At 43.0% G+C, this 15,821-nt stretch overlaps 1 protein-coding gene across 1 annotated transcript; it reads right to left on the bottom strand.

The window, feature by feature from the left end:
- Positions 1-7,523: 7,523 nt before the first annotated feature.
- LOC121671084 (syncytin-1-like) lies at positions 7,524-15,305 on the bottom strand. Its single transcript, XM_042042320.1, has 3 exons — positions 14,984-15,305; positions 11,620-11,793; positions 7,524-10,368 (listed from the first exon to the last, which is right to left on the bottom strand). Exons 2-3 carry the CDS (start codon positions 11,686-11,688, stop codon positions 8,971-8,973), a joined length of 1,467 nt encoding a protein of 488 aa, XP_041898254.1. The 5' UTR covers positions 11,689-11,793; positions 14,984-15,305; the 3' UTR covers positions 7,524-8,970.
- Positions 15,306-15,821: the final 516 nt, after the last annotated feature.

Below are 15,821 nucleotides of genomic sequence, written 5' to 3'. Positions count from 1 at the left end.
GATCTCAGGAGGACTTGCATAGCTATTGGGCTGATATACACCTTTACACCTTCTTATTCTTTCTTGTGAAGCTTGGAGTTACCCTTTTCCAGAGCTAGAGGGATCACTGATCTGACATTGTGTGGCAGTCTTCTAACAATTACATGCTTGCAACTTAATTCAAATCAAGTTTTTCCACTTGCTAGTGCACATATTGGAGATGCAAATAAATTATCAAGGTTTCCATGCTAAAGCAGATCTAGGAAATTATAAAAAGGATGAGAATTAGCACTGCAAACAACTTGCATTACACAACACAACCTCTTCTATCAACACTTCTGTTGCTGTACATGAGTACTTGTCCCAGCTGGGTCTGTTTTAAACACAACATTGGACTAGAGAAAACTGATGAGTTTGAGGAGCTCTCATCAGCTGCTTGAAGGACTGTGCCTGGTGGGTTCAGTGTGCCAAACAGTGCACAGTGTGCTCTCTGGCTAGTCCCAGAAGACATGTTGCTCTGACTTGCACCATTTGTAACACCCTGCAAGCACATTTATTTCATCCCCTCTCTTTTTTTTTCCTTTTCTTTCTCTAGGAGCACTTTCCTTTTTTCAAACTCAACACTGATACACAGGACTCCTTAAACATATGAATCATACAACTCCTTTAACATAAGTGCTTTAGGATAAAGTATAGATTAATAAAAGTTGGGTGTCAGCTGCTATGCTCAACCCAACTGCTTTTGCAAGACAAGAAGCCTAGCCCTGGAATGGGCTATGACGAAAAGTGAATAGGAGATGCTATGCCTAACACTAACTGCTCTTGAAAAAAACCAAACCTGAGTGGACTAGGATAATAAGGGAATGGAATGCGAGCGAATGGGTTTGGCTAACTGCTTGTCTGCAAAACAAGGGCCTAACCCCTACAGGCTAAGCAATAAGGAGGAAGACGCATCCCAACTGCCGTTTTAATGACAGACGGAGGAACTGTCACAAAAGGGCAGAAAAATGTAATAGGAGAATAGGAATATAATCAACACACAACTATAAATGAAGTATAACTAATATAGCAACAAAGTGTGTAATAGTAGAATTAAATGTGTATTAGCAAAATAGATGTGATAACATATTAAGAATAGTGTGCTGTGTTTGTAACCCTAAGATAAGGAAACCACAAGTCATCTAAGACCCCTTAGGACTGTAACTTTAGAGGAAGTGACCAAAACAAGGGCAGATGACAAACTTGTAAACGTATAAAAAAACCTCTGTAAGATGACCATGGCGGACACACATGGAGGTGTTAACCCCTGTGTGCATTAAAGGTGTGCTTTACTTTACAGTACCTTGCTGTGGAGTAGATTCCTTTGAATCAACACAGAGGGCAATTAAAATAACAACGCTGGATGTCCAGCACAAGTGCTGGCATGGACCAGTTAGCAGAGCCCTCTTCTAATAGTTGCTGCCCTGCAGGCTTCTTCACTGCTGAGCAGTCGTTGGAGATGCCATGGTGCCCGTAAATGCAAATCTTGCTCAGCAGCAGCCACATTTCAGCAGACACTACAGCACTTAACAGGGCAGCTGCTTAATGAGTTCAGTGTCTTAATTTCTACTTATTTTGGAAATAAATTTACTGTTCTACTCTTTTTCAGAAAGCCCATTAGCTCAAAATTCTGTTAATCCTGCTGACAAGAAGTTATTTGGATTCTCTACTCTAAAGTTTGCATAAAGTTTTTTAGCTAAGGCCATTCACTCATAAAAGCTTTGCTACACAGTAGAAAGGGCTGTTGTTTTTTCCTACCCACCCATCCCAGGAGGATCCAATCAATATGTACTTTTTGTAGATGGCTCTCAAAGCCAGAAAATCCCACACAGAGCTGTGTCAGAGACAGAAATCAATTGGAGCACAGAGGACATTCCCTTGGGAATAGGGGAATGCAATTTGGGCAGCACACTTGTTTGTGTGACTCGATGGGGAGCAGTCCTGGAGCTGCCAGCCTGCCTTCAGATAGGCCTCTCACTAAAGGGCTGTTTTATCCAGAGCCAACCCCCGTGGAGGAGTTCAGCTCTCCTTGTCAATTAACTTGAAACAAAGATAAAGGAATACATAAAAGCAAGTTTATGGATGCCTTTGTTTTCTCAATAGCTATGTTAGACTAGGTATCACACACACAAAAATCTATAATCCTCCAGGCACTGAAAAAAACCTTGTACATAATTTTAAAAAACCAGAATCTTTCCTGTTTAATCAATAGGCAAAAGCAAATGCATGCAGAGCTCCATAGGAACGTATTTAAAAACTAAATAGGACTTACAGTTGCCTCTGAAGTGTCTTGCCCTTGGACTGAGCAGACAAATGTTCTCCATAGGGCTACAACACTTTTGTACATCAGAAACAACTAATGACAGTGATATATTGACCATCCCTAAAAACAACAAATGTTTGATTATTTCTTCCAGCAATTTGTCCAAATAATACAGGTCAAAAGGAGATTCCTGTGACTAGAATATGATTTGCTCAGAAAGGTGTAAGGACCTCACAGTACCAACAAGCTGAGTAACAAAGTGGCCAGAAGAAGTAAAATTAGGTACCTGTGTAAATTTCTCCCACTTTCAAGACATGTGGTTTCTGACCATTCCCACTCAAACTAGATTTGGAGCTACAAAAGATAGTAGTGGTATAATATTCTTTAATGCTCAGTCACAGAAAAAGGCAAATCAAATAAGAAGACAGGAAATAAAACCCATAAGGCATCACTTCGCCATTGTGCCAGTTGGTCCCATTTTGAGTATTGCCTGTGTTTTTGGTCTCACACAGCAAAAGGTCATGACTGAACAAGACAAGATACAAAGAACAGCATAAGGGGAATTAGCAGGCAAGGACCAGCTGAAGCTGACTGGGACTCCTCAGGCCAGCAAAAGGATGACCTTGATTTCTACTAAGAGATACCAAATTAGTCTGGCAACAGCTTTTTCAAAACAAAAGGTAGTGGGGTTTGATACAGTTAAGCTGTGGAATGTCTTGTCATGATGTATTATCAACTACACAGTGTCCTGGCTGCAGTGTCTGAGCCTGGCCTGGGAGCAGAACTGCACTGCACTTTTGCTCTGTGGCTCACTCCTCTGATACCCTCTGCTGCTGGGCCAGGTGAGCTCCCAGGCTGACCCTGTGCTTGATCTTACAGTCAGTTTTACTGAAATATTACATATTTCCAGTTCTTGTGAACAGACAGCTTTCCTGACAGCAAGTGGCTTGATCATCCTGGTAATAGTAGCCCTGGAAGCAATTGAAAGGAGACATAGCAGATGGATTTGGATAGTTACAAAACCATTAACAGAATAACTGCAGCACAATTAGAGAGAGCCCAGTGAAAATGAGCCACTTTCAGATGTCCTAGAGCTAATTGTGAAGGTCAGAGTTACAAACCATAGGGTTAAGGAGTAGTTCTACACTTAATCACTCTTAAGAGCCAAAAAGCAAGTGCATCTGTCCACATGTATTTCAACTAACCATTTTAACCTCTGTCTGAAGAAAGGTTATATTAGTAGATGCAACTGAGCTTCCAGGGATTTACAGGTAGCAGGCAGTGCCACATGCAGCAGCAGGTAGTGAAAGCAAAGGAGGGGAGCAATTCTACTGGCATTGGGACTAGTGCAGCTTGCCTCCCAAGGAGATGATCCTGCCAGGTATCCCAATGCCACTCCCCAGGAACATCCTAGGTATCCTTAGCTCTCCCCCACTGTGCCTTTCCCTCTCAGGGCAGCACTGCCAGCTCCAAGCACCAGGTTTGGCTTTCTCCAGCGTCCATGCAAGGCTGCTGGCACAACACAGAAGGCTGGTGCTCCTTCTCACCAGTCAAGCAGATGCTCCTGAGCCAGCAAAGAACAGCTGCAGGCTGACTTCTCCCTTCCTATCACCACTGACACCAACAAATTTTTTCTACCATCCATTTGCAAATTTTCATATGAATGCCAAGAACCTCCCACCCAGCCTGCCACCCAAGTGGGTTAGGATTTGATAACATTTCAAACTATTTTTGCTATAGGCAGATTAGAGCCAACAAGTCTACTTGGTTTCTTGCATCTTGTTTCCTCAGGAGACACAGCTGGCAATGCCTGTCAGCATCACAGAAGGTATGGGGCAGTGAGGAGCACCTGCTTCCAAGCAATTCTCCTGCAGGGAGAATAAGAGGCAGCAGCAATGGTATTCTAGTAGCAGGACATCCAGGACTTGTACTCTCCCTTCCTGCACACATATTAGGCCTAAGCTTGTCCAAGGCCCCTTTTTGGATAAATTGGTCAGTTCTTTGCTTTAGCCTTACTCAGCTATTCAGCACAGCCACAGATGACTGAACTCAGGAGGGAATCTAATAAACTGGTCACCAAGTAACAGGTTTATTCAAGAACTCTCAAGAGAGGATATATTTTTCCCATTGCCATTAAGGTTAGATGTATCATAGCAATAACCTCCACCATTTTGAAATAAACTCAATTTTTTCAGATTGATTGAATGCTCCAGCTACACTTAAGCTATTAAGCCATCAGCAGCTGTTTATTGTTTTCATTTCACAGAGATGTTTCTTTACATAAAAGTTCATTAAATATTTCATTACCGAAGTTAAAATTTTAGTAGGATAAATAGAAGCTTCTTTACACCCAGAGTCTCTTCTTCCCTTTGATTCATATTCCAAAGCTACTTCAATATCACCAGTTATACCTGTCCACAAGCAGCTCTGCCCTAGGGACAATAAAATTGATTAACCTGATGGATGAAGAGATGAGCTTGATTACAAAAAATCCATCACAAATGTGAGCAAGTTGCCAGTATATTTGATACCAGCAATCAATGAGACCTGTTAGTGGATGTATCATTGCAGCTGTTGCCAGACCAAAAACCACATAGGCAGGGAGAAAGTGCTGCACAGTTCCTTGCCATGCTGGTAGCGACCTGGCTATCCAGAAGCAGGGCTTTAGCACAGGGAGACCATCGAACTGTCAAGAGATTGTTTCAGCTGCAAGTGGAGATGTCTACATGTGAAAGACTTCTACCAAGGAGGCAGGTTCAATATATTCATCTGGGTGGTGTGACTGAGGAGTGCAGTCACCCTGCGTGCTCCCTGCTGGAGATGCTGCTCAGCACTGCAAGCAGCACCTACATCCTACCTCCCCTCAGCCTTCCAGCACTTGGTGAAACAAGCTCAACTTGTTAAAGTTTAACAAGCACATTGATGCACTGGAAGGAACAGCTGAGAAGCAGGGAGGATTTGGGAACACTCTTCTCTGTTTCCTCAAGGTTAGGAAACCCAAGGAACATCACCTGTGGGTCAGGAAAGAATTATTCTGTTTCTCCACCTTACAAAGTTCTGCTGTTTTAAAGACTGGCAGGGTGAGGACTATCAGTCACCAGCCCAAAATGAAACAGCGGTTACCTTCTGCCCTAGGTTTTCTGGGTAACAGCAATCAGTACTAACACTGCAATTGGAGAACAAACCCTGCACAGCTCTAGGAGCTTGTAAATTATGGTTACTCAGATTATTGCCTTGTATATTGAAGGCAGAGATTAGCCTTATAAATTAGTGGTCTTACTAAGCTGTACAAGCTACTTTGCAGAGATAATGTTTGAGGTTCTAGTTTGGACTGCTGTGATAAACTCCAGTGCACTTGAACAAGACTGAACCTGTTATAAAGGGTGACCAAATAAATTAATCTCTAAAACAGCATTGCTGACACTCAAATTCCTTGATGCATACAGTTAAACACAGGGAAAGCAGTTCTTGCCTGCAGCATTTATTGCTATGTAGATCATAAATTGATGATCATAGCCCATGTTTGACACACAACTTTGCAGTCAGTTCGCATCTGACCTTGCCTGGCAGCTCAGACTATGACCTGCCTCACCATTCAGTTTAATACCATTTTTGTTACTGAAATTCAGCCATATGCATGGGCAGGGCAGCCTTACCAGGGTCCTGGCACGGACCTCATTCATGTGGGACCACACAACTCACATGAAGCGGGGACAGCTGCAGTTGCTGGCGGTGCGGGCTCTGCCCGGGACTTCGCGGTTGCACGGGAGGCTCCCCGGTAGGACCGAGCCCAGCCCGGGGCTGCTGTGCGGGGCTCCGGCTCCCTCTGCTGTCCTGGGCCTGTGATCCCCGCTCAGACACCGAGGCTGCTCACACGGGCAGGGGGGCAGACCATGCTCGGATTTAGTACGCTCGCAGTTTGAATAAAGTCGGGGTAAAACTTCAGCTGCATCAGGAGATTGATAAAAAGCAGGACCAAAGTCACAAAGGTGAAAACCCCATTTCAGCAGACTACTTTTGTGAATGAAGGCTACATCAGTTTCTTCCTATGCAAAAAGGAACTAGGAGCACCTTACATCCTCTATGCAGACACCACTCACCTTTATAGCAACAAGGGGATGGGGGGGGAAACAACCACTGCCACATTCCTAAACCCCCTGCTCCCCCCACTTAGGCTCCATCAGCAATTGCAAGAAAGCAGTACTCAACTCAGCCTGCTATGGATTAGGGTCTCAATTATGCAAGCAGGAGCCATAGAACAGAAACACTCATGAGTCCCGCAGAGCCAAAAACTAACATTCCCACAAAAGAGGGTATAGGATTTGTGGCCCTGGGAAGGGCATAAGTGCTTCCTGGGACCATGGGCAGGGGCGTGGGAGGGGGCTTCAGGTGAAGCTGCTTGAGGCCGTTAGGGTATATTAGTGCCCTCAGCTCCTAGGAACATGTTTGTCACTTAAAGGGAAAACTGCTGAAATTTTTGTAAAGAAGATAATGGATGAATTAGGAGAGGAATTATGAGGGCAGTGTTGCTGGCAAAACTCTAAAGCATTCCTTGGTAAACAGATTCAGCTCCTGGTATTGCTCCTGTCTTCCCACGTGACCCTGGAAAACGATGAGGGTACTTACATGTTTATCAATACATTTAACCTACGGTCATGATCATATCTATTTTTAAACCCTTTAAAATGTGTTGAATTTTAAACTCACCTTGACTTGTGGCTTATAGTGTTGGTGGGAGCTTAAGACAGGAATAATAACTAAACCTGCTACCTAGGGACGGAATCAAGGTGATTTCTTTTTGTTGCCCAAGCTTCTATGCCTGTGATCCTTCCCAAGGCAAATGTCTGTGAATTACATTAGAAGGCAAAGCATACAAAATGCTGCAGCTGCCAGGCATGTGGTGGCTTGTCTCACCCAGCACTAGAGCTGGGCAGCACTTGGGACAGTTGATAGAAACTGGGCAGGCACTGTCAGGCCTTCTTGGGAAAGAAGGGCAGGAGTTTGTCCTTTAATGCTTGATTCTTACCAGTGCTTTGATTTTCTTGGTCTGGACAATGTGCACAGTGGTACATCCCAAACCTCCCTTTCCATGAGCACTGTCTTTTTGTGCAAGGCAGCTGGTGCCTGAGTGCTCTGCTCTCCTTTTCCTTCAGTAAAGGTGTGACTCCTGTACAAGCACATGCAAAGCACAGCTGTCAGGAAAGAGTGTTTTAAGTTGCACAAAGAATCACTGACAAAGGTATCAGCAAAAGCAGGTTTAATGTTAAAATGAAAACATGACAAAGTTCATTGACAAGGTTCACTCTACTGTTTACTAGATGGTTAAAGCACACAGAGAAAAATTGGACTAAAACCTAAAATCAGTCAATTTCAAACTAAAATCAAACTAAAATTATCTACCTGGAGGATGGGATAGGAAAAGGGTAAGGATAAGAAAGAATAAGGGAGACCCTCCTGTTGAGTCACAATATTCAGAGTGAACCCCCTTGCCAAACTTAACCCCAGACTTCACCAACAATTTAGGTCCAAAGGTTTTAATAGACTTAACAGCACTTAATCGAGAGTTTAATTTAAACAATTTAACAAAATATTCTTATAGGACTTACAGTAGCACAGCAATAACTCACTTATAGGCCTAACTTACTTATGACTCTAAAGCATTTAAGAATCTAGCAGAGCAGCATTGACTGTACATTGGCTATAGCACATTCACACCCACACAGACCTACAGGAGGATGTACAAGGTAAATACCTGTGAAAATTCCCCTCCAGTTGGATGTCTTTGCATCTTCTCAATGGGCAAAGGGTTGAACCTTGAGGAGTGGTCATATGTGGCTTAAAGCTCTTTTACAATAGACCATTATCCCTTTCTATGAATCTATTTGACTTACCCAGTAAGTTTTTCCATTACTGATATGTAGGGGTGGTGCTTTAGCAGGGTAATCTAACTGTAATTTTAATCTACACTGAGGAGATTCTGTAAGAATAGTTTCACAAGTTTTCCTGCTTAGGCCCCCCCTTTGCTCTGTGCAACAAAATAAAAAGCTTCCTCGCCAGTGTGATCTAATTTCTGATGTAACCATTCTCCCAGTCTATGCCACTCCTGATTTAAGGAATCCTCTGGTTTTATCTCCCTAATTTTAGTCAAGTTGTTGCCTAAATTCAGTAGAAAAACTTTCCAAACAATATTAAAATTGATAACATAAGAGCAGTCTTTTAATGAAAGCTTTCAGGTGCGCACATTATACCTATGCACACACACAGCATCAAATTGTCATGATTTTTATAAGTTTAACTAATTAGCATATCTAGCAAGTAAATCCGGCAGGAGAGTGGTTGCCCTGGTAACCCACCCTTCCATCTGCCCCACTGGAGCCCCCCCCAAGGGTTCTTAGCCCTGTATCTTGTTATGCCCATGAAGTATCTTATTATTTTGGCCAAGATGCTGGTAGAAAGCAGGATATTCTTGTTAGAAATTCTTTTTCTTGAAAATAAGACCAAACAGAATTTCAAGAATGTGGCATAAAATATGAGAAAGACTACTGTTCCAAAGTGTGAGAAAGTCCTAAAAACTATACAGCTGTATGTTAAAAATCTACAAAGCTACAAATACTTAAAAAGCTAAAAATCTTTAGGCATCATTTCTCCTCTTTAGAGACTTGACAAAAAAATTCTATCTTGTCTAGTCTCTACCACTTATATTTAACATTAATCCATAAAGATGACCAGAAGCTACAGCATCGAAACATACACCAAGTCATTATGCAGACACTAACTACAAATACAACTAGTATGAACAGTTGTATTATCCAAATCAGCTTTGGAAACTGTGAAGTAAGTGTATGGTTATTATTTTCAAAGCCCAATGAGTCATCTTCGAGAGTTACCTGATCTAAAATTTGAGTTTGTTTCCAAATTTCAGCCAAATCTTTTTTAATTCTTCCAGTCTCATCTATATAAGAACAACAACTAGTGTTAATGACTCTACACATGCCCCCTTGTGAGACCAGTAGAAAATCGAGAACCAGTCTGTTTTGCAGAATCACACGAGCCAAACCCCAAACTTCTTCTCGTGAGGCCATGATTGCATCTGAAATTTGATTCTCAGTATGTTCAATAATGGCCGAAATGTTAACAATTGCTTTTTCCAATTCATTTACTTCTAAAGAAGGAATAGGAGCCATAATTGCACTATGGAAAATCATAGGATGCTCAACAAGGGGATTATTGGGTGTTTTTATCCTTCTTACATTAGTCCACCTCCACCCACTTTGTTCTTTGAGGTGATCAAATACTGTTATGTCTGGGATTATAGCCCCAAGGGCACAGGCCCGGTCTTTATCAAGGGGCAAAACTTTCCATGCTTCATTTTTACATATCCAATACCATCCTGAACCCTGCGGGGGAACCATTCTCCAGGGTGTCTGTGCCAATCCTACTATGGCTTTTGGTACCAGCCTTATTTTAGATTCAGTTTTATGACAATACGGAGGGAGAGTGACCTTTCCTGTGACATTAACCACCACGCAGGGAACCTTATAATTTTCTTGATCAGGAATTAAGCTGCTTAGAGTTACAGGTAGGTAGTCCTTAGTGACCTGTTCCCAACTGTTGTTAAGGTTTGTCTCATTCATTAAAACACCAATTAATGGCCAGTTGTTATCCTCATTAATTCTTGGCATTTGAGTACAAATCCAACAACTGTTTTTATGAAGAGCATTGGACACATTTTGGACTAGAGCCGCATGCAAATTTTGGTTCCAAAGCTGAATCATGGTTACCGACTGTGCAGAGAGTAAACATAGAAAAAACAATTTAAACCACATCATCTTCATTTGTATCCGTCTCTGTTTTTCCAGGTGTTCCAGGAGCAGAGGCCCTCTTAACTCTGGAGTAGTCCAGGGTCCTTTGCCAGCGACTCTGACTGTGGTGAGGGTAGTCAGCAGGACCTGGACTGATCCTCTCCACTCAGCTTGCAGAGGGTCACTGTCCCAGCATTTAACATTCACCCGGTCTCCAGGCTGGAACGGATGAGCAGGGGTGTCCAATCCTATGGGTCTGGATAACACGATGAACCTCTGGAGCTTCTGCAATGTGAAACTTAGAGCCATTAAATACTTTTCTAAGTCAATTTTCCCCCTCCTGTGAATTTCTCCCAGCATATGTGGAATTTGATATGACACACCATACAATACTTCAGGGAGTTATGTTGTCCCTCTGCCTCGGTTGTCTGTGGATTCTCAGTAAGGCTATAGGCAAGGCCCGAACCCAGGTCATGGATGTCTCTTGACAAATTTTGCTGATTTGTGTTTTGAGGGTACTATTCATACGTTCAACTTTGCCACTCACCTGGGGTCTGTAAGACATATAGAGATCCCAAACAATTCCCAGAATTTGACTAACCTCCCCCACAATTGTTGCAACAAAGTGTAGCCCTCTGAGGACAACCCCAAAGGAATCCCAAATACTGGAATTATATGATTGAGCACAATTTATACCACTTCTTTTGCTGTGTAGGTACGACAGGGGTAAGCTTCAGGCCATCCACTGGAGGTGTCAACCAACACCAGTATGTGCCCATATCCTTCTTTGCTTGGTAACTCAGCAAAATCTATTTGCCAACAATCTCCAGGAAGGTCTCTGGCCTTTGTCACCCCTAGCACTACTCTTTTGCTCATATCAGGATTGTGTCAATGGCAGATTTCACATTTGCTTACTATAGATTGCACAATTTCGGTCATTCCCCTTCCTATTACTGTCTTCTCCAAATGTTTCAAGAGATTCTCTGTTCCCCAATGGTACCTTCATGTTCCCACAGAGCAATCTCCTGAAGGAGTAGGGATGGGACTACGGCCTGTCCTTTTGGTGTAACAGCCCACCAACTTCTTTGATTTTAGCCTTAAGGGACTCAATTAACTGGTGGTCTCTCTCATACTTTGATCATACTTTGGGGTAAACCCTGACAGATCGATTTCTCTCTGTGGTATTACTGCTAGGATACCCCTTTTGCCATTTCATCCGCAAAGTGGTTTCCTGCTTTGGGAGTCATGTGCCCCTTTTGATGAGCTTTGCAATACATAATAGCCTCCTCTGTAGGCTTCCAAATAACTCTGCAGGAGTGCATGGATCTGGTTGGCATGCTTGATTCCACTGCCCTGAGTGGTTAGCAGCCTTCTTTCCTTCTAGATGGCTCCGTTGGTACACACAACACTAAATGCATATTTAGAATCAGTCCATATATTTACTTTCCTTCCTTTGCTTAGTTCTAGAGCTCTCTCAGTGCAATCAGTTCAGCTTTCTGTGATGATACATCTGGTGGCAGTGTTTGCCTTGATTACCTTGTCCTGGGTTGTCACTTCATGTCCTGTCATTTGTTTACCATCCTGCATGAAGCTACTTCTGTCCATATACAATTCCCAGTCCGGATTTTCTAGAGGCACGTCCTTCAGGTCTGGTCTGCTGGAATAGGCCTCTGCTACGATCTGTGAACAGTCATGCTCGGGCAGGGCACACTGCCAGTCAACGGTGAGGACAGAAACATAGCAGGATTGACAACAGATGTTGTTTTTAGAGTAATATTATCCTGTTCCAACAACACAGCCTGGTACTTAAGCATTCAGCTAGGGGACAACCCATGTCCCCCCTTTTGTTCTAGTACAGTTAGTACTGCATGGGGTACATACACTACAGTGTGCTGCCCAAGGGTGAGTTTCTGGGCTTCCTGGACCAATATAACAGTAGCTGCCACAGCTTTCAAACACCCAGGCCACCCTTGGCTAATATTGGCTAGGTGCCCTCAGATCATGAGGGCAATCAGAACCCTAGTATGGGAATTAAAAACATATCAATCACTGGGATCCATATAACCCCATGATCCTACTACAGCAGAAGGGGTTTTTGCAGAGCATGGTACTTACTGTAACCTCTTTCAAACTGGCCCTGACAGAGCAGAGACCTTTAGTATTTGGCTCAACTGCATTTGAAGAGACAAAACAGAGATCTTTTGAATGCAAAAAGGTACTTTTATCTTTAGCCCAAGCAGTGAAACAAGATGAGAAAATACATCAGGAACATCATGTACAAACCAGAGAACCATTTAATTTGCTGGAATCTCTCTTACAGGGAACTTTTCCCCCTGGAAAAAAGTGACACAAAACTCTACAATATGGAAATAGTATGTCTATGTAATGGCAGCTGCAGAAGGAATTAGCTGAAGAACCTACTAAAGTTTATGAATTACAAATTTCTGCAAATGCAAATCCATTACAATATTACAACAACCTTTCAAACCTTCACCAATTTTAGATGCACCTCCCCTTACTAAGGGGATGTCAAGAGAAGACACTTGGTTTACTGATTCCTCAGCAAAAACGGTAAATGATACATGGCAATATGAGGCTCTTGCAGTTCACTCCAGTGATTTTAAATCTTTGCTATACAGGTTGCACACCCAGCTTTTGGGCATCCTGCTGTGTGAATACTGAAACTTGGGCTCCTGTACATAATAGAAATTTTATTATTGACAATGACAATGAGGAATCAGAATGTATGGGCCATTGTTATCTATCCATTGATGAGCGTTGAGCTGCTGGACTGGCAGGCCCAGGTACTGTCCAGATGTTACTCATTTTTTTGATCCCTGATTTTGGGGAGAGGAAGGGTTATTCTGCCTCCCTGAATCTGATGCTGGTGTTGGTGTCTGAGTGTTCAGAGTATATTCTCTCTGATTGTTGTCATCTTGTCTCAGGAATGCATCAATTAGGCTCTGGATAACACCAATAGGCTGTCTCTGAACTGGAGCTTTTGCAATACCTAATGATAATGCCTGATTATATACCTCTTTCTAGCACCTCTGTTTTCTGGATGGAGGACCTGCAGGTCCTGGTTCCTGGGAATAGTCAATTTGTCTAAAATTATGACTTTTATTTTCAGTTTTACTGGATAAATCACTCCATCCTATCTCTCGACTGTAATTTATGCTGTCACTCATTAGTGTTGCCCAGGTGGGGATTTCTCTGTGTTCTAAAATTGCAGCAGCACTCCCAGCCAATTCCGCATTAAAGGCTGTGTTTCTTTTAATTTCAATTCATTTTGAAGCCAGGTAGGATTTGAGTATGTCAAGGGCTCCCTTAATTAGCAGCTTTAACATTTCATAGGTTACAGGTGCTGTAATGGGAGCATTAATAGGGCAACGCTTACGCACGGCTTGGACACGGGCAGCTTTCATAACAGTGAAGAGCTCACTCAGAGATTTAATGGGTGTGATCAGAGGCTCTCCTCTCTCCCTCAAATCTATTTCACCAGCCCAGTATGCCATCCTGCTTGTGATCAAATGGGGATCATGTGGGGGGTAGGGACCAGAAGTTAAAAAGACAGCAGGACCCCAAAACCCTTTAGCTTCTTTACCACTTGATAGGACTCTGTCTCCTCCAGATCAACAAACTCACCATAAATATTCAGTTTCAGTTTCACCTGGCTTATGGCTGTAGTGTTCTTGCAAATTTGCTATCTGAATCCGATCAAACAGAAGTTGGCATTTGGTTATGATTTCTTCATCCACTCCGAGATCCAGTAGTTACCTCTGTTTTTATAATGGATCTGACTTCATACACAGGGGAGTTTGAAGGAGATAAAAGATCATTTTCCCCTGGTATGTTATCACAGGGATCACCCCATATATTTCCATCCCAGTCTTCAGGGGACGCAATTATCTTTCTGATCTGCACAGTGTCAGGAGGATTTGGAGCTCTTTTTCCTTCAGCTTTTGTTTTCCTTTCTTTTCTTCTTGTAACTGTCTCTGCATCTGTTCTATTTCAAGGACAGTAATAGTTCAGTTCTTTTCCTGCTTTCTATTTCAGTTTTCAGCTCTTGTTTCTCTTTAACTTGATTTTTCCTATACTGGCGGGCAGCTTCTAGGCAGGTGCCTAATATTTTACAAATAATTCCTTTGTTTTTTCCAGCCTTTATATGGCCCCTAGCTGCTTCTAGACATTCCTCCACAGCTTCCCAGTCACGCCAATTATTCCAAGCCCATTCATCTGAGAACTTAGGACTTGGACTTATTCCATGCTTTTTAAGTAGTCAGTGACTTAATTTCCCATCCTGCTGACTACAATAATTTGTCACAAATGAGTATTTTAGGTTGCTCAAAGAATCGCTGGCAAAAGTATCAGCAAAAGCAGGTTTAATATTAAAGTGAAAATGTGACAAACTTATTGGCAAGGTTCACTCTACTGCTTACTAGATGGATAAGCACACAGAGAAAAATTGGACTAAAACCTAAAATCAATCAATCTGAAATTAAAATTAAACAAAAATTATCTACCTGGAGGATGGGAATGGGAAAAGGGTAAGGATGGGAAAGGGCAAGGATAAGAAGGAATAAGGGACACCCTCCTGTTGAGTCACAACGTTCAGAGTGAACCCCCTTGCCAAACTTAGCCCTGGACTTCACCAGCAATTTAGGCCTAAAGGTTTTAATAGCATTTAGACTTAACAGCACTTGGTTGAGAGTTTAATCTAAACAATTTAACAAAAGATTCTTATAGGACTTACAATAGCACAACAATAACTCACTTACAGGCCTAACTTAACTTATGTCTCTAAAGCACTGAAGAATCTAGCAGAGCAACATTCATTGTACATTGGCCATAGCACATTCACACCCACACAGACCTACAGGAGCATGTGCAAGGTAAATACCTGTGAAAGATTCCCTTGAGTTCAGTGAAGGACTCACACTGGATGTCTTTGCATCTTCTCGGGGTTGAGCCCTTAGGAGTGGGGGTATTAGCCCAGGCTCTGTTGCTGTCCTTTGGTGATGGTCCTCCAGGAGCAGCAATGCTGAGAGCTCTTTTGCTCTGAGGCCCCACTCAGAGAGAGGTGCTGGTCTCAGCCCGCTGCAGTCCAGGAGAGCTCTAGGGTCTGTCTTTGCACCGCTGTTTATATGGCCATGAGGGAGTGGGCTTTAGTCACAGTAATTTTCCATCCTGGCTGCAATTTAGGTCAGCAAGCAAATTTGATAACAAAAATATTGTTTCACTTGGGTTGTTAAGCAGGCAAGAAAACTAAGTTTTCAAGGCTGTTAGTTAAAACCAGGAGCTCGTTAGACAACACAAGTTCCCGGGAGCAGACAGTGTTTCTGATAAGCTCAAGAAGAGCTGAGTCCAAGTGCTGTTTGTCAAGGCCAAGGCCTAACAAACATTTCTGAGATCACAGTGCAGCCTGAGGAGGGGATAGGATGCTGCACCACTACAGCACTTCGACTACTGACAGCTGTGGCATTTCATAGCTTCAGACAGGAGTGCGTGTAAAGGCAGTGACCCACACGGGCCCACCCAGCTCCCCTCTGAGCAGGGCTGCACCTGCACTGTGCTGTTTCCTGCCTCCTCATACCACTGTGCCCTCCCAGCAGCTCCTCAGTGGCCTGGCCCGTGCTGTGGTCCCCATCCACAACCCACCTGCGCTCAGCCTTGGCCTCACCCAGGAGAGCAGGCATGCACTGACACCCCTGTGCTCCCCTCAGCAGCCCCCCAAACTG

The sequence above is a fragment of the Corvus kubaryi genome, unplaced genomic scaffold (genome assembly GCF_017639235.1).
Source record: "Corvus kubaryi isolate FWS band 111438036 unplaced genomic scaffold, C.kubaryi_AGA036_p1.0 37397, whole genome shotgun sequence".
NCBI classification, from domain to species: Eukaryota; Metazoa; Chordata; class Aves; order Passeriformes; family Corvidae; genus Corvus; species Corvus kubaryi.
Note: the sequence above shows the minus strand (reverse complement) of the source record. Positions and strands in the feature narration are given on the sequence as shown.